A 19,887-nucleotide genomic window follows, 5' to 3' on the forward strand; every position below is an offset into this window, starting at 1 on the left:
CATCATTCAGAAGTTTTTAATAAACAACTTCATTATAAAAACTTTTTTTGAAAATGTAATTCTGTAAAACATTGAAAAATCTACTTTAACAAAGATATGCCCTGTGCATTTTCTAATGGCACTTATATTTTACAATTAAAAACCTTGTTTTATATAAAGCCAAAAATACTCCAAGAGGTTATTCACTGTGTTTACAAAGTGCTAGAAGGTTTTTGTCTTGTATTTTTCTCTCTTTAAATAATCTGGCGTTACGAAAGGGTGGCTCCAAAGCCTTGACCACTGGGAGGGAGGGAGGCATATGAGAAGTGGTGTTTCAAGAGTTCTAGTGCCGAACATTGAGGTGGAGAGGTGCATATGGGGAGAATCGGCTAAGGAAGTCAGCTTACATCCGAAGAAACTGGACTGGAGTACTTCTTCCAAATCCCTCCACAGAGGCACTAGAGCATCATGGTGAATCCTTCTCCCGTCAACATCAGAACACCCCTTTTCCACCCTACTCTCCAGTGGTGAAGGTCACAGCCAATTCCTTCCACAGCAGGTTCAGAGCTCCAGGAGAGGCCAGGGTGGGGTCCCAGAGGAATCTGGACTTTTCTGGCCAACACCTGCCTAAGGCAAAGTTTCTTATTACATAAATATCCTTGTTAAAAAGCAAAATATTGATCCTGTACAATATAAACTGTTAAAAAAAAATCGTGCTTAAAAACAGCTCCTAGATAAGAGGGGAGGTGGAAAGGGGGTGGAGAAAACAGCTACCAAAAAGAAGGGGGGGGGGTGGGGATTTAAAAGGCTACTAGGGAAAGTTTAGGGCAGTGGGAGAATTTCAACTTAGGACAATATCTACGAGCAAAAAAGTAATCACACCTGCTTCCCGGATTTCCATTAACAAAATGCCATTTGTAAAAGGTTGGGGGGGAAAAACTCATTGGTGCTCCTCTCCCTACCTCACCTCTTGAAGATGTGCACAGATCCTTTGAGCTGACACAGCCGGGTATGTCGTGCTCTGGCCCCCAGGACTGCATTCAACCCAGACCAGCTACTGTGCAAGGCGTGAGGTGCCTGGCCTCTGCTCAGGGTAGCTCAGCGCTGACAGAGCTTGGAGGTGGTGGTGGGGAAAGGGGACATCACCCCTTTTTCCTGGTCCCTGTTTGGTCTCTGCCACATGCCATGGCTCCTTTCCTGGGCAGACGCCCCTCAGGCTCTCATGGCCTCAGTAAGGGTATTGAAGTGGGTTTGGTACTGAGTATAGGATAAAGCTATTCTTATCCTTTGAACAACCAGGCCAATAAGGCGCTTTTTTTTTTTTTTTTTTTTTTAATTTTGGGAAGAGAGGTTTAAGAAACAGCTGGGTAGCTATGGTCCAAAAAAAGGTGAAGGCAGATGTTCCCCTGTGCCAGCAAAGTTCACAGTGATAAGGAAGTTCTTTACGGGTGGTGAGGGCATTGAAGGAAGAGGAAAGAAGGGGCGGGATGAAAGGAAGAAGGGGAGGGAAGGAGGGGCAAGACCCCAGTTACAAGGTTTTAAATAGTTGCTTTGCCTTTCCTATGAGTTTCCCAACATCACTAATGGGGAGATCATCCAAGGAAGGAGCAGAGAGGAGGGGACTCCTCTAACAGCCCAGACTTTATATTCTGTGGCCAGAGGCCCATTTGCCTCTGTAAACGAAGGGTGCCGGGAAGGTGGCAGGGAGTGGCGAAGGGTTGCTGGGTCTAGTGATGAAGACCAGAGACCAGGAGAATGGTAGCACTGAGTCCTGCTTGGATCCTCACATACCATTTCCTACAATACGAGTCCCAAAAACATGCACAGCATGCAGGAGGTGGGTGCGTACCAAGGTGGACGCTCTTAAAAATAAACCTTAATTAGTCCCTGGGACTCACTGAAACTAATTTTTAGAAGCAAATCACCTAGTCTGATTCTAACCTTGCCAGACATTTTTATATCTGGTTTTGTTTTGTCTTTTAAAAGGTATCCTAAGCTATCCTGCCTAAATCAAAACATGCTTATCTACTCCACATTATTTCCAATCAAGGGCCAGGGAGGTACATTTTAAGGCTTTCACCTCAAACAAAGAGTAGTGGCCTGGGCTGAAGCAGAAGCCTGAGTCTTGGACCTGCTCAATTCCTGATGATAAATCAAAGTGATTTCTAGACAGAAGGGGGAGAGAGGAAGGACTGGGAGGAGGCTGAGGCAGTTCCGCGGTAGTTTGTCCTGAAACCCTAGTGGAGAAGCCAGCATGATGCACCCACTGAGAGAAGTGCCCAGAAACTGCTGGCTGTATCTGTAGGAGTTAACAGTAAAGAGGTAGAAGTGTGTTTCTGAATCAGAGTGGAAGTGTCTCAAGAGGGTCCCACATTAGTGGTCCCTGAGCTGCCTCCCTTCCACGAGCGGGAAGAGCGAAGCCTATGTAGAACTGAGATGAAACAGAGATGGAGTTCAGCTGGGCAAGGCCTGGTGCTATCTGTGGCAGGGAGCCCCACAAGTCAGAAGAGAAGAACTAATCATTTGTTGCAAGAAACCTTGCTGAGAACTGGGGGCAAAACTGAGGGGGCCCACAAGAGGAAGGTGGAAGTTTTTTGATGGAGGGCAGAGAAGCCCATGCACAGTGTCCCTGAGTCCATGGTGACTGCAAAATGGAGAGGAGGGACACTGTGGATAAAAAAAAAGTTTGGTATGGGAGGCAATGATGCACCCATAGACTAGGACTCAACTATCTGGCCAGTCCTAACTTTCTGAAAACTCGTCTTCCAACAATTCCACAACTTCCTGGAAAAGGGACAGGTAGGAGAGAGACAAATGAGGGGTTCACACCCTCTCCTTTGCTATCCACACCAGCCTAGAACCCAAGTCCCTCCTTCCAAGACTAATGATAACAGCTCATGATGTTCAGGGTAGGCATTAGGGAATGGGGAGGTGACAGAGGTGGGCATGCCTTTCATTTCTTCCCCTCTCCTGTTCAAAAGGAGGATGAGGGGGGTCATGATGTACTTGGGGAAAAACAGAATCGCAGACCTGTGAGAAAACTGCTCCAGTCTTCTTGCCTGCCTCCTGTGGACACTGCTGAGGAAGGCAGAACAGACACAGTCATGGAAGATGGCAGAGACTGAAGCAGTCCAAAGTCAGTTTATTTCCCCACAGGGGAAAAATGTGACCTCAAGTGAAGAGAAGTCAGCGAGACCCGACTCCGCCTTGTAAACAGGGCTCCAGTTAACACCAGGTACCAAATGGTTCCGGCTGGTGCCAACTGGAATGGACTTGTGGGAATGGATTCACGGTGTGTAAACAATGTTCACTGCAATCATTCTAAGGCTAACAGCTTGGGAAGGGAGATGAAATGGTGGTCTGAGGCGACTGTGTAAACGGTACCGTTGCTGGACAACACTGACTGAAAATGGAGGTGGTGGTACAGGAGGGATGGGGGGGAAGAACAGAGGCTCTTTCCTGCCTGTTGGTTGGAAGCAGGTGATGGAGCCAAGTGATCCTCTGCAGAGGTCTGACCAACTGCTGTGGGGTCTGCAGGTTGGGACCAGAAGGCGGGCTTCTTGGGCTCTCTCTCTCTCTCTCTCTCTCTCTCTCTCGGTCATCCAAAGTGAAACCCTCCATGTCTCCAAGAGACCTCCCCCTTCTCCAAAGAGAAGGAGGTTCTGACGTTTGGGAGAGGGAGAGGGCTAAGTGTGGCTCCCGATTCAGATAAAAAAAAAAATAAAAGTAAAAATACCTGAAGTCCTATGGTATGAGATCTTTTCATGGGGTTGGGGCTCAAGGCTCCTCCTGGAGCCTGAGCCCCCAAACCAAGTGCTCCATACAGATACTGGAATTTTTTCTTTTTGAACCCAGCTCTGAAAGCTCAGCTGCCTTCATGGGGGATGCAGATGGGGTAGGTACTGAGGCTCCCTGACAGAGCCCAAGACTGAGGTGAGGGCCTCCCTGGGGGCTACTGGAATGCCTGGTGGAAACGAGGCAGGGTGGTGGTGCTCAAGCCGGACGTGAAGACAGGAGGCAAGGAGTGCAGAGGCCCGAAGTTCAGTGGTCCCCCAGCTCCCGAGGAATCTTGAGGTTGAGCTTGCAAAGTGGTGAGCAAGGGCTGTGCCTCGGCCTGGGAGTAGCCCATGACCAGGCCTCCTGTGGCCCCAGGCGGGTTACACGGGGGCAGGTTGAGTGGAAGAAAGCCCAGTAAGTGGGAGAAGTCCACATTAGCAGCGCAGAGGGCCTCAGAGAGGTTGGCGGGGCTCTTGGTGAGCAGTGCTTCATCTAGGAGGGCCGCAGCTGCCGCCGGCTGAGGTGAGGCGGGCTGGGGTTCAGCGGATGAGAGAGACAAGCTTCCAGGAAGCTCCGCCAGAAAACTATCCACCTCCACTTTGGGCAATTTGTCAGGCAAGTATGAGGTAGATCCAAGCTGATATTTTGGAGGAAGCTGAGCTGGGGAAGAGATAGGTGAGGATTCCAGAGGGTAGCTCATACCCATGGGCAGTGTGTTGTGCACCAGGGAGTGTGGCACGCCAGCGCTGGGCACGGTAGGGATGTGGGCACCATACATGCCCATGGGCAACATACCAGGGAAGGCCTTGGCCCCCATCATGTCCCGAGAGGCCATGCACAGCACAGGGCTTAGCTCTTCCTTCACGCTGACTGTGGAGCTGCAGCTGAGTAGGCCTAACATGTCCACTGGCTCTGTCTTGATCTTGAGCAGCTCCTGCGAGTGGCTCTTCTTGACATGACGCGTCAGGTGGTCCTTGCGGCCAAATCGCTGGGCACAGTACTGGCACAGGAAGTCCTTTCGGCCTGTGTGCACCACCAAGTGCCGCCGCACATCCTTACGAGTGTAGAACCGCCGCTCACAATGGTCACAGGGGTGCTTCTTCTCCTTGGCACCGCCTGCTACCCGGCGTGAATGGGCCTTCAGGTGCTCTAGCAGGGCCTGGGTACTCTCAAAGGTCTGCAGACACACCTTGCAACTGAGGTCACCGCTGCTGGCAGCATGCATGGCCAGGTGGCGCCGGTAGCCCAGCTTTGTATTGTAATTCTTACCGCACTCAGAACAGTGGAGGGCCTCTTTGTTTGGGTCGTGGGTCTGCAGGTGGTTCCGCAGATGGTCTTTACGGTGAAACATCTTATCACAGTACATGCACTGGTGGGGTTTCTGGGCTGAGTGGGTGGCCATGTGCCTGGGGGTAGGGATAAAGGATAGAGGAGACAGAAAGAAGGGAGATCACAAGGGCTGGCCAGACAACCGAGGTGTCCATTAACAGGGAACTAGATATAAAAATTATGGTAGAGCCATGCAATGGAATGAAATAGAATACCATGCCAACTATATTCTAGAGATATCCTTGCCCACCTACAAAATCACGTATGTACTGCTATTCTTTGCAGCATATTTTGTAGCAGCAAAAATCAGAAACAATCTAAATACCCATCAATAGGGAACTGGTTAAATAAATTATGCTAAGTCCATAAAATGACTCAACTTTTTAAAAAATAAGGCAGCTTTATATGTACCCACAGGGAACAAGCTCCTAAATTACAGTAAGTGGGAAAAAAGCAAGGAGATACAGCAGTGCATCTAGAATGGTACTATGCATATGAAAAGAGGGAAAAATATATGTATGACTGCTTGTATGTGCTTACATTTCTGGAAGGATATTTAAGAAACTGACAACACTGGTTGCCTCTGGGAAGAAGAAATGGGCAGCTTATGGGTGTGACAGAGAATTTTCAAAAGGTATACCTTTTGGTACCTTTTCAGTTTTGAATTAGGTGAATGTATCTCCTTTTCAAAAAACTATATTTATAATTTCTTAAATAACGCAATAAAGGGAAAATGAAATATATCTAAACTTCCTGATCCGGAACAATCTCCCAAGATATAGGGGCTAAGTCAAAAAAGGAAGTTCCGTACAGTGTGTGTAATACAATCCCTTGTGAAAATAAAAAGGGAAGGGAATATGTTTGATTGGCAAGCAAAGATACTCAAGAAAATGACCCCACAGGTTGCTTTTGGGGAGAAAAACAATGCCTTTGAGTGTGAGGACAATTCATTTTTCACTGTATGACCATCTGTACCACTTAAATTGTTTGCCACATAAACCAGCAACATTTAAAAAAATGTTTCCACGGTATGGCACCTCAGTGTCCCTTGGTTTACCTGCTTCCATCTGGTTGGAAAGCAACTCAGAGTCCAGTAATTACAATCCAGAGCACAGTACATTCAGAATCAACTCAGCAAGACTTCAAGGGCTCACTGTTTGCCAGGCCCTGTGTGAGGTGTGTCATTAACCTTGTTCTCCATAAGAAGCTAAAGGGCAGCCCTGTCACCAATAAGTGGCAGAGGGAGAATTTAAACACAGATTTTCTTGAGACCTGGGTTGACTTAGGCATGCCACCACTAACTCTGGTATAGCACCCAGTGATCCTTTCTATCTGGATAGAATCAAACATACCCCTTACCCTCATGCTATGTGTGAGTGCTCAAGAGTGCTCACGCCTATGAGGGTTACTATTAACCTCCTGGTAAGTAACTAACGTGGTAACATGAGAGGGAGGTGCTGAGTGATCCACAGTCCACTTCCCTCATTCTGAAGGTGAGGAAACTGAGGCCCAAAGAGGTTTCGTGACTCGCTTAAGATCACACAGTGACTATGGATGTACTTGGAGCTCCTGCCTCCTGGACCAGGATCTTTCTTGCAGCCTCCCACCAACACCCAGACTGTCACTAAGAAAGTCTAAGAGGATGGCCCCTACTGGAGTCCACCTAAGACACAGGAGTACACAAAATCAAAGCATTCCTGAGGACCACAGAACTGTCATGAGGGCAATCCTGGTCACACACTACTGTTACCTGTTTTAGTTTCTTCCTATCAACTGTCTTCCAGACAAGGAACTGAGGCTTTCTGTGGTCATCTTATTCATGTATTTACTTGTCTGCTGTCTGTCCCACTATTAAGACAGTAAATTCAAAGAGGGCCAGCACCCTCACCTGTCTGGCTCACCACTATTCCTAGCACTGAACACTGTGCCTAGTATTAGCAGGAGCTCAATAAATCATAGTTGGATAGATGAATGACGGTGCATCAGGCAGTCTATCTCATTTGTAAAGGACATGTTCATGTTCCTCTGATGGAAAGTCAAGGAAAAAAATCAAAATTACTTCCGAGCAGGCCCCCCTCCCTTCAAAGCTGCTCTGCCATATCTGCTTTACACCCGAGCTTTCACATTTCATTTCACTTTAAGTAGAGGTTCTTGGGCTTACACATTTCAGGAAAGCCACCGACCCAGAGGACACCAGGGATTCTACAGAGACAGAAGTAACCATCTGAGTGGCAGGCCGGTTCAGTAGAAGAGGCGCTGCAGGAACTAAGCAGCTATGTGCCCTTCGGTAGGTTACTTTCCTGCTCTTAGCCTCCACTTTAAAATTTAAAGATTGGACAGAAGGTCTCCTTTTCCTTCTAAAGTTCTAAGACTGATTCCTAATTTCTGGCTAAGATTCTCACCATTACCTGACAGCGGTAGGGAAAAAACAGTATTGAAAAAAATGTTCAATCTAGTTTGTTCACAGTTGTCTGATATTGTACCCATCAGATTGTAGTATCTGAATAAAAAAAATACTGCCATTAGTTTTTAGTGAGTGCCCTCAAAAAGCTGGTGCTCAGGAAACACTTATGGGACAAATTAACCTCTAATGCCACAGAAGAAGCCCCACACTCAGTGGAGTCTCTCTGGCTTTGTCCTGTGGGAACCTCAGGGCAGAAAGAGGTATAGGAGTGTCACCTACCTATACAGCTTGTACTTGGAGGCAAAAGCCTTGCCACAGTGCAGCTGAGGGCAGCTATACGGTCTCTGCTCTGGATGGGGGAGGCTGTGAGGTCTCAGTTTCTCCCCATTTGAGAAGGGTGTCCCCGAGATTTCACATTGGCACTTCACTTGACTCTCCGCCTCCCGGCCCCGAGGCCTGGGAACTAGTTTCCAGCCCACTTCCTCCTCCTGCTTTGCATCTTGAATCCAGGGGGGGACGCTGGTGAAAAATGTGGTCATGGCAAGGCTAATGGCGAAGGGCCATGTTATTCAGAAAGCCTCCCCATCAGCTCCACACGGGCTCTCTGCTCTGTCACAGCCTCCACCGCAGCCTTCAGAAAACAATCTCTTCACCTGAAACATCAGAACACCTGGTGTTAGGGAGCCCCATACCATGAAAACACAGGCTCTGGAGGCAGACAAATCCCCATTCCAATCCCAACCCTTCCACTTAGAAGCCATGCGACTTCCAGCCAATTACTTACTTCCCTGCGCTGTTTCCTCATTTACAAAGTGGGCTTAATAATCTCCTAAATCACAAGGATGTTTTGAAGATTAAATGAGATAATGAATATAATTCAGCAGAAGGCTGGGCACCTAGTAAGTGCTTAGCGATAACTATTATTACTAGTACTGCCTAGGCTAACAGGAAACAAGATAATCTGAAGAAGAGCCCTAAACTCCAAACTTTCTCTTTTGACTTCACTTTTACATCTTTCCCACTAAATTTAGAGATAGCAGCTCCTCCTCCTCCTCTTTACCCTACTTCCCCCTCACCCACTACTTTCCACAGTTCTTCTCCTCATGGAGGTGCTAAGCAGCAATAAAACGCCCAAAAGGTAACAGAGGAGAAGGAAGGAGAAGGCTTCACTTAGGAAATTTACACCCTAGAAAGGCACCCTCTGTGCCAGATGTGTTTCTTAGCAGTGCAGCAACATCAAGAGGTTCTGTCTGAGGAGGCAACAGCAGACTCAGCATTTCCCCTAGACCAGTACTGGTCCCATCCTGCCCTCCACCACCTCTCTGGATCTCTGGGTTTCAGGACCCAGACCATGCTTCTTTAGCAAAGCCTGTCCAACACCCCAAGATGCTGAGCGGCCCCTCCTACAGACCCTCATAGTACACATGCATTTCTCCATTATGAGCAGGGAACACATTTGCATTAGAACTTAGTCTCCTCCACCAAACTCAGATTCTTTGAGGGCTCAGATGATATCTTTTATGCATCTCTTTTCTAGCATCTAGAAAAGGATCCTCAGCTTTCTTTTAGACAAGTAAATTAGTCATTGAATGCAAGCTGATTCTCATAGACTAACTTACTGTCAGGAAGGTCTGGTTTAAACTGGGTTCACAGCCCTTCCAAAGTGAGAAGCCAATATCTTGAAGCCTTTCTCTTGTTGGGGAGGGAGCAGGGGTGTGAGGGCGGTTAGAGCAAAGATGACACAACTTCTTTCCTGACATCAACTCAGAGGAAGAGAGGATGGGAGTTACCATACTGACTATCAAAAGTGGGACAACAGATCCACATTCGCACTCACAAGCTCATGACAGCTTACCAACCGCAATGCAACTTGCTACAACAAGGGGATTCCCTTTGAAGAGTTCATGCCAAAATTTGGTCATGAGGCTTTTCCATGTAAAGGGAGCAAAGGGGGTATCTGGGGACTGTCCACGAGAATCTGGGGAGGGCTCCAACTGCACAAACTAGCTGTGGGCCACAGAATGCTTGCTCAGCTCATTAGCACCTGCTGCTTACAGTGACCATTCATCCAACAGACTGGCCATGAACGAGATGATAGGATCAGCGGGTTCATGCCCCAGAGAGCTTTGCTCATCATTAACACGAGCTATGTCCTGTTCAGGAACCATTCCTCTTGTTGAAGAAACATTGCAATGTAATATGATAAACATTTCCCCATCACAAGTGGAGATTTGCCTAGAAAGATCTGCACAAAGGTGGCTGCATTTTGCATGAGTCACACGCTGGGGAGGGGCAGGTAGCACTAAAAACTAGTCCCACTTGAGCCTTCGAGTCATCATGGCATATTTGCCTGCTTCACTGTAAACCTCAAAGGCCTTTGACGTCTAGCTTTCATTGTTTAAGTCCCCTCCTTCTTTGCAAGGGTGGAATTACCTGTTTATAATACCAGTGATTACTATACACCTTGGAATTGGGTAGAGCAAGCACAAGTTTGAACACCTAGTTTGAAGGTAAAGGAAATTCCCTCCAAAGTCAAATTCTTCTATCCCTTGATATCTGAAATCAAGCACCTCAGCCTCTGGAAAATTAGGAACAGCAGCCAAAGGGAAGCAAGTCACATCACTTTGGCTGATCTAAGAGGGGAGCGTGGCCCTGGAAATTCCGCACAAACTCAGAAAGAGAACGGTACGTCCCCCACCTCCCACACGTCCACCTCAACTGTTCTCCTGAACAAGCACAAACAAGACACAGCAGTTTAGTATGCTGCTACTGAAAGAGTGAGTAATGGGCTTCTAGGAAAGAGGCTGGTGGTGGCTCAGAAGAGCTCACGAGGTTGTACTGAGAGAACCAAAGGAGGCCAGCAGCCATGTGCTTGCCTTGATCTGCATTTAATGTGGCTCTGGCTTTAAAAAGAAAACAGCCAACACCCTGATCCTATTCCCCCACGCGTTTAAGAGGCACAGCAGAAATCCTTACCTACAGTCACCAACAGGCTGCTGGATAACCAAAGCTGCTAGTGTTACCTTAGGAGCCCTTCTGGGAATCTGGTCTCTCTTCCTCTGTCCTTTGTCTGGAAACTCCTCTGATCCAGGAAGATTCCTGGGTCTCTCTCACATTATCAGAAGGCCTATTCCTCCAGACTTCCTCCTCAGCAAAACCGTGAAAGAATTCTGCTTCTTCAAAGCTGCTCTTCTGGTCTCACACTAACCTTAACAACTACAGAGAAGCTGACAGAACCTGTTCCCATAAAACAAACACAACCAAGCCCTCCCAGTTACTGGTGTACCTTGGTATATTTTCATCCTAAGATTCCTTCTGGCGCCTGATCTGAAGAGGGAGGTCGTGTGGAAGGAACCTTGGACTTGCTATCAGAAGAGCTGCTACTTGCTGGCTGTGAGACCAGGGGCAGGTTACTTTGTTTCTCTAACTCAGTTTCCTCGATTTCTAAAATAGAGATTTATTCTCCTCACCTATGACATTCTCATGGACTAAGTGAAACGACCCTCTTGGAAGCGTCGGGTATAAAATCTGTGCACCCAGGCAGGGCAGGCTCCAAGGTCTCACCGCGTCCGCCTTCTCCGCACGGGGCCTGAGGAGCACTTCTTTCTTCTCCCCTCTAATGTGACTTCTCAGCCAGTTTCCTTCCCTCCCCGCCCTCTCCCCAGAGCGCAGCCTTCCCCTTTTCCTCACAATTAACCCCCGGCACATCCTCTCTGACCAGTGCCCCTGCTTTACCTGCCTCCAGCAGCAGACCCTGGGCCACAGTCCCCCACTTCAGGAATCTCTTCCGGTATCAAGGCTCCATCTCCCAAACACAAACGCTCGTTAAGAACTCTGTGCGGCCTCTCTGGAAGCCGAGAGGAGATGGACAGCGCCCCAGTCCGTCTGTCCCCTGTTGTGTGCCATGATGCCTGCTGCCTCTGAGGAAACTATAGTTTTTATGGTGTTACATCATCTCTATAGAAACTGCGTTCTTTCTCCATTATTAGCCTGTTTCCTCATCAGTAAAGCTAAAAATACTTACCTCACAGGCTTGTTGTAAAGATTATTTCAGTCAGGTACGAAAGGGTTCGGCATGGGGCTAGGCTTGCTCGAAGCACCCAACAAAGGCAGCTATCATCCTGTCTTGGTGCTGAGCTGCCCGTCCCCAACTCTGCTGCCACTTGCATCCTCCCAACCCTCCCCAAAACCTGTTGAGAAGCAGCCCCCTGCAGCAAGGAGAGGGTTAATCTCCAAGTGTTCTTAACTAGAGACCCGCAGAGGATTAACAGCTCCACTTCAGTGCCTACCCTAAAATAGCTTTTATCCCTCCTGCCCAAGAGCTACTTGGGGATCTGAAGAACTCAATTCAACACCTGCTGAGGAGGAAACACACCCGGGGACGTTCCTAGGGGTGGACAGAATCTTCCCTTAAGCAGAACCCAAAATAGCAACCGAGAAATTATAAATAGACTTAGGGAAAAAAAAAAAACCCAGGTCCTGACCTGGGCACCAGAAACAAATCCCAAAGACACACCGAGTGGCCGGAAAACAGTGAGAAGGAGAGGGGGGAATGGGCACAGCTGCCCCTCCCGCGCGCTCACACTCAGAGGAGTGGGAGAATTAAGTTACAGGAGGCTGGAGAGTCTCAGCGCCTCGCATCATTCCAGGAGACCTCCAACAGGATTTACAGGGGTTGGATTTACGCTCAGGCTGCTGGCTCTCCTGCCAGTGTAGATGGGCCCTCTCTGGAGTCCCTTTGATTCACTATTTCCTCTGATTCCCACTGCCTCCCACTCCCGAGGCCTTGAGCAAATGGCTGCAACTCACTCCAGCCCCATTTTCATGAAGAGGAAACCTGATTAGATCCCCGCCCCAATCTGGTGGCCTCACCTTGGGGGGGGGAGGGAGGGTTAGAAACCCAAGGCCAGACTGTATCACCGTCCCAAGATGACAGGTGGAAAAACACACAAGCCGGGAGACAGGCTACACTCGCCGGTGAAAGCACCAAAACTCCCCGCACCAGCTGTCCCTCATCCCCCACCTTACAGGTCCCTTTCCCCCACCAAGCTGGGGCCATCGTGTGGGACAGGACTGCCTGGCTCCTCGGGCAGCTTCTGGAGCACCCCCGCTGTGCGATGGGAAAGGTTAAACTCCCCAGGGGTCGGGAGAGATGGGAGCGGCCGGCTGCCGGAGAAGGGACAGTAATTCCGGGAGGAGGTCTTTGGGATGGGAAGGAAGGGCAAGGAGAGTAAGGAATCATGAGCAAGTTATCCGTGTCTCTAAGGAGCCCCCCACCCCCACCCCGAAAGAAAGACATAGGGGGACGATAAGGACCGGAGGGCTCCAGGGGTTGAGGATAGAAGTGAATGCCCTGAATTTCAAAAGTCTCAAAATGGGTATTGGGAGACAAGACGTCTACGGTTCCCGGGGAGTATGGTCAGTGAGGAGGGAACTCTAGGAGTTTATTTGGGTTCCCCAGAACCAGGTATCTGAGGGAAGCTTCAAAAGGGGTTATGTGGTTCTGGAAGACGAAACAGAGGGTCGAGAGCGGACTACGTGGAGCAGGAAAGGGGGTTGTGTGGGCCCGGGTAGGCGTGTCCGAGGAGAGGGAGCAGGTGCAGCTTATCTGCGTCCCCCAGTCCCGGGTCCCCGGTTAGGTCAGCAGTACGTTATCTGGGTCTCCAGGGAGTCGGGGGGTCGGGAGTGGGGGACCCTCAGGGCTGCGTCTCCGGGTCTCGGAGAGGAGGGGGCCGGTGGGGTTTCTTCGGGTCCACCGGACGCAGGTATCGGGCCAGGGAGATCCCTCTGGGCCTCTGCGGGCCCGGGTTGGCGCAGAAGGGGCCCCCGGCCAGGGGTGTGGGCGACCGCGCTGAGCGGCCCGGGATGAGGGGCGCCCCCGCCCCGGGTGCCGGGCGCGCGGGCGCAGCGAGACGACCTCCCGCCCCGCTCCCCGCCGTCCCCCGGGGCCCTCGCCGGGACTCACCGCGCTCGGCGCCCCGCGCTGCGGGCCGGGCCGCGCTCGGGCTCCGCCAGGCCCGCTCAGGCCCCGGTAGTGGCGGCGGTCGGGCCATTGTGCGGTGCATTGTGGGAGCCGCGCGAGCGGGCGCTCGGGCCGTGGAGGGGGCGGTGCCGCGGGCTCTCTATGGTCCCGCCCGCCGGCCAGCTAGAGCGGCCGGGGCGGCGCGCGGGCGGCGCGCGGGGGCCGCCGGGAGCAGGGCGGACGCTCGCGCCCCTCCTCCTCTTCCCGCCTCCGCGCCGCGGCGCGCTCGGGCTTCGGAGCCGAAATGGGCGCCGCCGCGTGGGCATCGCCGCCCCTGCCGCTACGCGTATCTCTCCTGCTGCTGCTTCTGCCGCTCCCGGGGCTGCCCGAGGGCTCCTGGGACCCGGCAGGTTACCTGCTCTACTGCCCATGCATGGGTAAGGCCTCCTGAGCCCTCTCCTCAAATGGGGAAACTGAGGCCCGGAGAGGAGAAGCCACTCCTCCGGGGCGCCCAGAGACACCTTGACAGGTCCAGGAAAGAACCCCCGCGCGGGGCCCGGCCTGCCCCTCGCTTCTCTGCCCCAGTTGCAAGGGCACTGAGGGGCCTCTGTATTCACCTTTCCGTTTGGCAGATGAGAAGACTGAGGCCAGGAGAGGTTAAGTGTCTTGCGCAAGGTTTAAGCTAGCCCGGAGTCCAGTGAATGGAGTTAGTGCGGCAGGACTTGACGTCACTGACCCAACCCTGGTTCTGGGCTATTCTTTCATTAATTCAAATATTTGTAGGGCACTTACTCTGTGTCCAGCCCTGTTCTCTGCTCTGGGGATGTGGCAGTGATAAGACAGAAAACTCCATGCCCTTGTAGAACCTTCATTTAGTTGAGGAAGACAGACAATAAAAGAAACATAAAAAATAAGTAATGACAGAGTATCCTAGAAGAGGATGAATGCTATGGGTAAATAGAGAAAGGTAAGGGAAAATAGAAGAGCCGGTTAAAGGGTGCAATTTAAATGGGGCGGTGGATCATCATTGTAAAAGTCAATCCTTCTTAAAATTCTCCAGACTCCTGACCACAGTGGTTTGGCCCTGCCCATATCCACCGCTGCCCTCTCCCCAGATCCTCCAGCTGCAGCCACATTTGTCGCCTTTCTGTTCCTCACACGTACTCAGGACCTGCAGCCTGGACTCTTCCCTCTGCCTAGAACACCCTTTTCACTGCCAGACCCGCTCCTTCCCATCCTCAGGTCATAGCTTAAATGTCACCAGAAAGGACTTCGCTGACCTCAACCCAAATAATCTCCTCCTTAGTGTTTTCATCACCAAAGTTTTTTCTTGAAATTATCAAAATTTATCACTATATATTGGTTTACATGTTTAATGTCTCCCTAGCTGGACTGTGAGTGCCATGAGGGCAGAGACCTTGTCCTTCTTGCTCACTACTGTATTCCAGCACCTAGCAGAGAGCCTGGCACATAGTGGCCTCTCAATAATATTTGGGGAATGAATGAATGGATGCCATGCTGGGGATAACGAAAAGAGTCAGACACGGTCGTTCCCCTGAGGCATTCACGGGCTGAGGAAACAGCCAGTACAAAGGCCAGGAAGTGGGAAAAGACATTCTAGGAAAAGTGAAGAACCCTAAGTAACTCCAGTCCGAGGAGGGGGACTGAGTATGGCAGGTGAGGCATTCGAGTTGCCCCTTTATGCACAGGGGAGTGGAGATAGAGGTGGAAAGGCACTCCTGACTGAGGGAACAGCAAGAGCAAAGGCATGGGGTGGGGATGGGAAGTGTAGAGCATGTTTGGGAAACAGCAAGGAACCTGGAGTGGCTGAGGCAGACAGGGCAGGGCCTGTGGGCCTTGACTGTCAGACACTGGGGTTCAGACTTGATCCCATCCTGCCAGCTCCTCTGGCTCTCTTTGGTGTCCTGGCCGTCCCAGCTCTTGGCTCCACATCCTGTCTGAGCCCTGCATGCCCCATGCCCTCAATGCCCCAGCCTCACTTCACCCACAATTTACCATCCAGGGCGCTTTGGGAACCAGGCTGATCACTTCTTGGGCTCCCTGGCATTTGCAAAGTTGTTGAACCGCACCCTGGCTGTACCCCCTTGGATTGAGTACCAGCATCACAAGCCTCCCTTCACCAATGTGAGTACCTCCCACAGACCTTAGCCCTTGTCCACCCTTCCCCAATGCTGTTCACCTCTGCTTGACCCTGAGTCCTTCTCTGTGCTTTACCTTCCACACCTCTGAGCTTGCCCTACCCCCACCCAGAACTGTCTTCTCTGGAATAACAGTGGCTAACAGTGCCTGTCTGCCAGGCACTGTTCTGAGCACTGCATGAAGATGAGCTCTTTTCTCCCTCATCACATCCCTGTGAGGAAGCTGGAGTTTAGAGAGGTTAGGTAACTTGCCCAAGGTCACACAGCTTGTGAGTTGTAGAGCTGGAATTCAAGCCCATGTCTGTTTGACTCCAGAGCCTGTGACCTGAACCTAATGCCCCATTTCCAGCCCTGGTTGGTCCCACCCTCTGTACGTCCCACTGGTCAAAGGGTAATGGGTGCTGCTGTCAGTTTTGAAGAAGAAACTGAAACACAGGTTAATTAATAATGTGTCCAAGGCCACAAACCCAGGCAGTCTGGCTCCAGAACCACCTCTTCCCCATCAAGGGGCTCCCTTAGCATGGTGATGCTCAGCATCCTCTGGCTCCTTGCTTATTCTTTGTGTCTTCCGCTGGTCCTGTGTCTGCCTTCGTTCACTTTGTATCCATCGGGGCCTCGCAGTAAGAACTGAATTAAAATTTAATGAATTGACTTTAAAAGTTTTTAATATACTTCAGAAATTATATTTAGTATGTACAAAACACTGTATTTCATTCTTATAGTCTTTTCTCTGCATAGCTTTTATTTTTTCCTTTGCATACCTGTATTTAGAGAGGTTTTTAACAGTTAGAGGTTAAGAGATCATAGCCTGGCTGGGCCACTTACTAGCTGTGTATCTTGGGCAGGATACTTGACCTCTTTGTGCCTGTTTCCTCATCTTTAAATCAACTGAGCTCATTGATGTAAAATTTGTAGGACACAGGAAATCTTCAGCAACGGGAGCCGTTGGTGTTCAGATTTTTTGCATTCACTGATGTGGTTTAGACGTTGTCCGTTCATCTCCCTCTGCCTTGCCTGCTTTCTCTCACCTTGCTTCCTCACCCAAGAGTGTTTTGGAGTCTCCATGTCTTGCTTTCTATGGGTTACTCAACCTGTCCCAATTGGGCTCCCCTTCCCCACTGGGACCTTTCTCACAGAGGTCACCAGGGACCTCAAAATCGCCAAAGCCAGGGGTCATTTCTCAGTCTTTATCTCAACTGATGACCTCCCAGTGGCACCTGGCCCCGTGAACCTCTGTCATTCTTGAACTTCCCTATTCTCCTGGCTTCTAAGACACAGCCTGTTCCTGCTTCAGCCCTGACCCCTCAGTATTTTCCTCTTTGTGCTGTATTGGGGGCCCCTCTCTCTCCACTCACTGTTTGAATGTTGGTGTGTCTCCTCTTTCTGTTTGCTTATTGGTTGTGTGACCTCAGATGAGTTATCTGGATTCTGTCTGCCTGGGTTTCTTCATAAATAAACTGGAGATGGTTGTATTCCTACATCTTAGAATCAGATGAGCAACCCCATGATGTGCAATGAATACAGCAGCTGGCACTAACTTGGCACTCAATAAATATTGTTGCTATTATTACCATTATTTGCTTTGCTATAAATTTCTGTTGACTCTTGTGGCTTTCACTCTTCTCCACATACCTCCTAAATTTATCTATGGCCTAGACTCTTTGACCACAGACCTGTGTTTCTAACTCCTAGACCCTTGAGTCTACTTGCATGTCCCATAGATGTCTCAAATTCTCAAAGCCGGAACTGAACTTGGCAGCTTTCCCCTTCTGTGTCACCTGTGTCACCACCTATATTCCCAGCCTTAGTTTCTGTCACCTCCATTCACCTGGATACCAAGCCAAGGACATAGAAGTCACCCCAATTGCCTCCCTTTACCCTCTGCTTCACCCTCCTTTACATCTTCTGACCTGTCTGTGTCTCTCCATCTTCATTTGGACTTGTGAGAGATGCTCAAAAGTACATATTGAATGAATACTTGAACAAATCAAAGGACTATCGCAGTAACCTCCAATTCTTCTCCTTCCTCTTAATCTTACCATTAATACATTCTCTCCTCCACCACCACAGTGATCTTTCAAAAAGGCAAAGCATGTGTTATTTCTGCTTAAATTCCTTCAGCAAGACCTTGTTGCTAACAGTTAAAATTCCCAAAGTCTGTGCCATTGCAATGCCAGTGGCTCATGCAAGAAGGGTGCAGTGGTTAAATCAGTTTGGGAAATTATATTCTCAATTTCCCATCCCCCCAAAATTGGAGATTCAAAACGCACATCAGCGTGTTAGAGGCCCTGAGAAGTCTTGTAGTAAAGAAACCAGCTTGGGCCAGCCTGGTGGCGCAGCAGTTAAGTTCACACGTTCTGCATCTCAGCAGCCCTGGGTTTACCGATTTGGATCCCGGGTGCGGACTTGGCACCGCTTGGCAAAAGCCATGCTGTGGTAGGCATCCCATGTATTAAGTAGAGGAAGATGGGCATGGATGTTAGCTCAGGGCCAGTCTTCCTCAGCAAAAAGAGGAGGATTGGCAGCAGTTAGCTCAGGGCTAATCTTCCTCAAAAAAAAAAAAAAGAAACCAGCTTAACACAGCATTTCCCAAGCCTGTTTAATTCTGGAGCCTTTTTATTGCAGAACTCTTTATCCACATGAACTAGTGAAACGTGCTTGGGAACCCTGACCTATAGGGTAAAGTCTAAATTTTATTCCATGATGTTCTAAGAAGTTTTTTAATCTAGAAAAATATAGAGATTAGGGGCCAGCCAGCCCTGTGGGCATAGTGGTTAAGTTTGTGTACTCTGCTTCAGTGGCCCGGGGTTTGCTGTTTCTTATCCCAGGTGTGGACCTACACACTGTTTATCAAGCCATGCTGTGGTGGCATCCCACATACAAAATAGAGGAAGATTGGCACAGATGTTAGCTCAGGGCTAATCCTCCTCACCGAAAAAAAAAAGAGAGATGAATACAATCACCATCCATGCACCCACCACTGAAGTGATAATTATAAACATTTTCTCATTTTTGCTGCATCTTTTCTTTTTGTTGATAAAAGACATACAATGTTACAGATAAAGTTATTAAAAGGTACAATGTCTCTTGGCTCCTGAAGCTAATCGTAGCTCTTCTCCCCACCCCTACCCCCAGAGACAACCACTGTTGCTGATTTAGTGTCTTTGGTGTGACTCATTCCGGGTTCTTTCCTATACTTCTGCTGTGGCTCTGAGCATCCTTGTGCCCATCTCCTGGTGCAAAGTACAAAAACTTCTCAAGGGCAAATACTTAGAGATGGAAGGAGCATTTTAAGTTCTATTAGATGCTGCAAGGTTACATTCCAAAGTGTTTGTTCCAAAATGTACACTTGTACCAGCCATGTACGAAAATGCCCATTTCCCCACATCCTTTCCAACAATTAGAGTTAAGCTGTTAAATTTCACTAGTCTCATGGGTAAGAAGTGATGTCTTGTAACTGTAATTTGCTTTGACCCAATTACTAGTGAAGTTGCACACCTTTTGAGTATATTGGCTCTTTGGGTTTCCTTGGCTGTGAGTTGTTCTCTCCTGTCCTTTGCCCATATTTTCTCTTTTGTCATTTGTCTTTTTTCTTATGGATCAGCAGGCATTTTTTTAATACAAGGAATACTACTATTTTTTCTTTAGTTTGCAGGTATCTTGTCCCAGTCTGTCTCTGTCCTAACTTTGGTGTCTTTTGCCACAAGTTTCCATTGACATGTGGTCTGAGCTGTCTGGGTCTTGGAGTGTATGGCTGTAATAAATGTCTCTAAAATAGCCACTAGGAAACTGAGGAGGGACCCTCGCTCCTCCTTTTCCCCCTTTCCTGTAGCTCCATGTGTCCTACCAGAAGTACTTCAAGCTGGAGCCCCTCCAGGCCTACCATCGCGTCATCAGCCTGGAGGACTTCATGGAGAAGCTGGCACCCACCCACTGGCCCCCTGAGAGGCGGGTGGCATACTGCTTTGAGGTAGCCGCCCAGCGAAGCCCTGATAAGAAGACGTGCCCCATGAAGGTGGGTCTTGTGGGTTTGGGGGGCTCTTTCTGCCTGTTTCATGCTCTCTAGGCCCCCGAGACACTGGGTAATGGCAGTATGCGGGGGGAGACACCAGAAGGGCTTCGAGTAGAAAGATGGAGACTTAAGTTCCATTTCTGGCATTTGTCAGTGGTGTTACCTAAGCAGAGGACTTTGTTTCCTCTGAGCCTTTATTTCTACCTACAAAATAAAGATGCCATTCCCAGCTCTGTCTCCCTTATAATGTGTCATGGGGGCCAGG

At 49.4% G+C, this 19,887-nt stretch overlaps 2 protein-coding genes across 14 annotated transcripts in view; one reads left to right on the forward strand and one right to left on the reverse strand.

Moving 5' to 3' along the window:
• PLAGL2 (PLAG1 like zinc finger 2) lies at positions 1 to 13,653 on the reverse strand. 13 transcript variants are annotated; one of them, XR_011531066.1, is made up of 7 exons: positions 11,225 to 11,418; positions 10,960 to 11,105; positions 10,776 to 10,880; positions 10,466 to 10,705; positions 7,769 to 8,142; positions 3,716 to 5,162; positions 1 to 606 (listed from the first exon to the last, which is right to left on the reverse strand). XR_011531066.1 is itself a non-coding variant. In XM_070589093.1 (5 exons), the coding sequence occupies exons 4-5, from the start codon at positions 8,026 to 8,028 to the stop codon at positions 3,932 to 3,934; spliced, it is 1,491 nt and encodes a 496-aa protein (XP_070445194.1). In that variant the 5' UTR covers positions 8,029 to 8,142; positions 10,466 to 10,705; positions 10,776 to 10,933; positions 11,225 to 11,418; the 3' UTR covers positions 1,292 to 3,931. The 13 variants fall into 13 exon arrangements, 10 of the variants coding, with proteins under 10 accessions (XP_070445194.1, XP_070445201.1, XP_070445196.1 ...); XM_070589093.1 differs by lacking the exons at positions 1 to 606; positions 10,960 to 11,105 and having other exon boundaries at positions 1,292 to 5,162; positions 10,776 to 10,933; XM_070589100.1 differs by lacking the exons at positions 1 to 606; positions 10,466 to 10,705 and having other exon boundaries at positions 1,292 to 5,162; positions 10,960 to 11,078.
• The window catches only part of POFUT1 (protein O-fucosyltransferase 1), a 25,433-nt gene continuing 19,188 nt past the window's right edge, over positions 13,643 to 19,887 (forward strand). Inside the window, exons 1-3 of the mRNA XM_008525255.2 lie at positions 13,643 to 13,888; positions 15,475 to 15,596; positions 19,443 to 19,625. Of these exons, the coding sequence (XP_008523477.1) occupies positions 13,756 to 13,888; positions 15,475 to 15,596; positions 19,443 to 19,625 (438 nt within the window). The 5' untranslated portion in view covers positions 13,643 to 13,755. The remainder of the gene's footprint in view (positions 13,889 to 15,474; positions 15,597 to 19,442; positions 19,626 to 19,887) is intronic.

The sequence above is a fragment of the Equus przewalskii genome, chromosome 21 (assembly GCF_037783145.1).
Source record: "Equus przewalskii isolate Varuska chromosome 21, EquPr2, whole genome shotgun sequence".
NCBI classification, from domain to species: Eukaryota; Metazoa; Chordata; class Mammalia; order Perissodactyla; family Equidae; genus Equus; species Equus przewalskii.

What these genes read in the sequence shown, in the direction of transcription:
- PLAGL2 (XM_070589092.1), bottom strand. Translation starts at nt 8,028, where the DNA reads ATGACCACATTTTTCACCAGCGTCCCCCCCTGGATTCAAGATGCAAAG. An exon ending in TCCAAGTACAAGCTGTATAG is followed by an intron (nt 5,163 to 7,768) that starts GTAGGTGACACT and finishes CCCTACCCCCAG; the next exon opens with GCACATGGCCACCCACTCAG.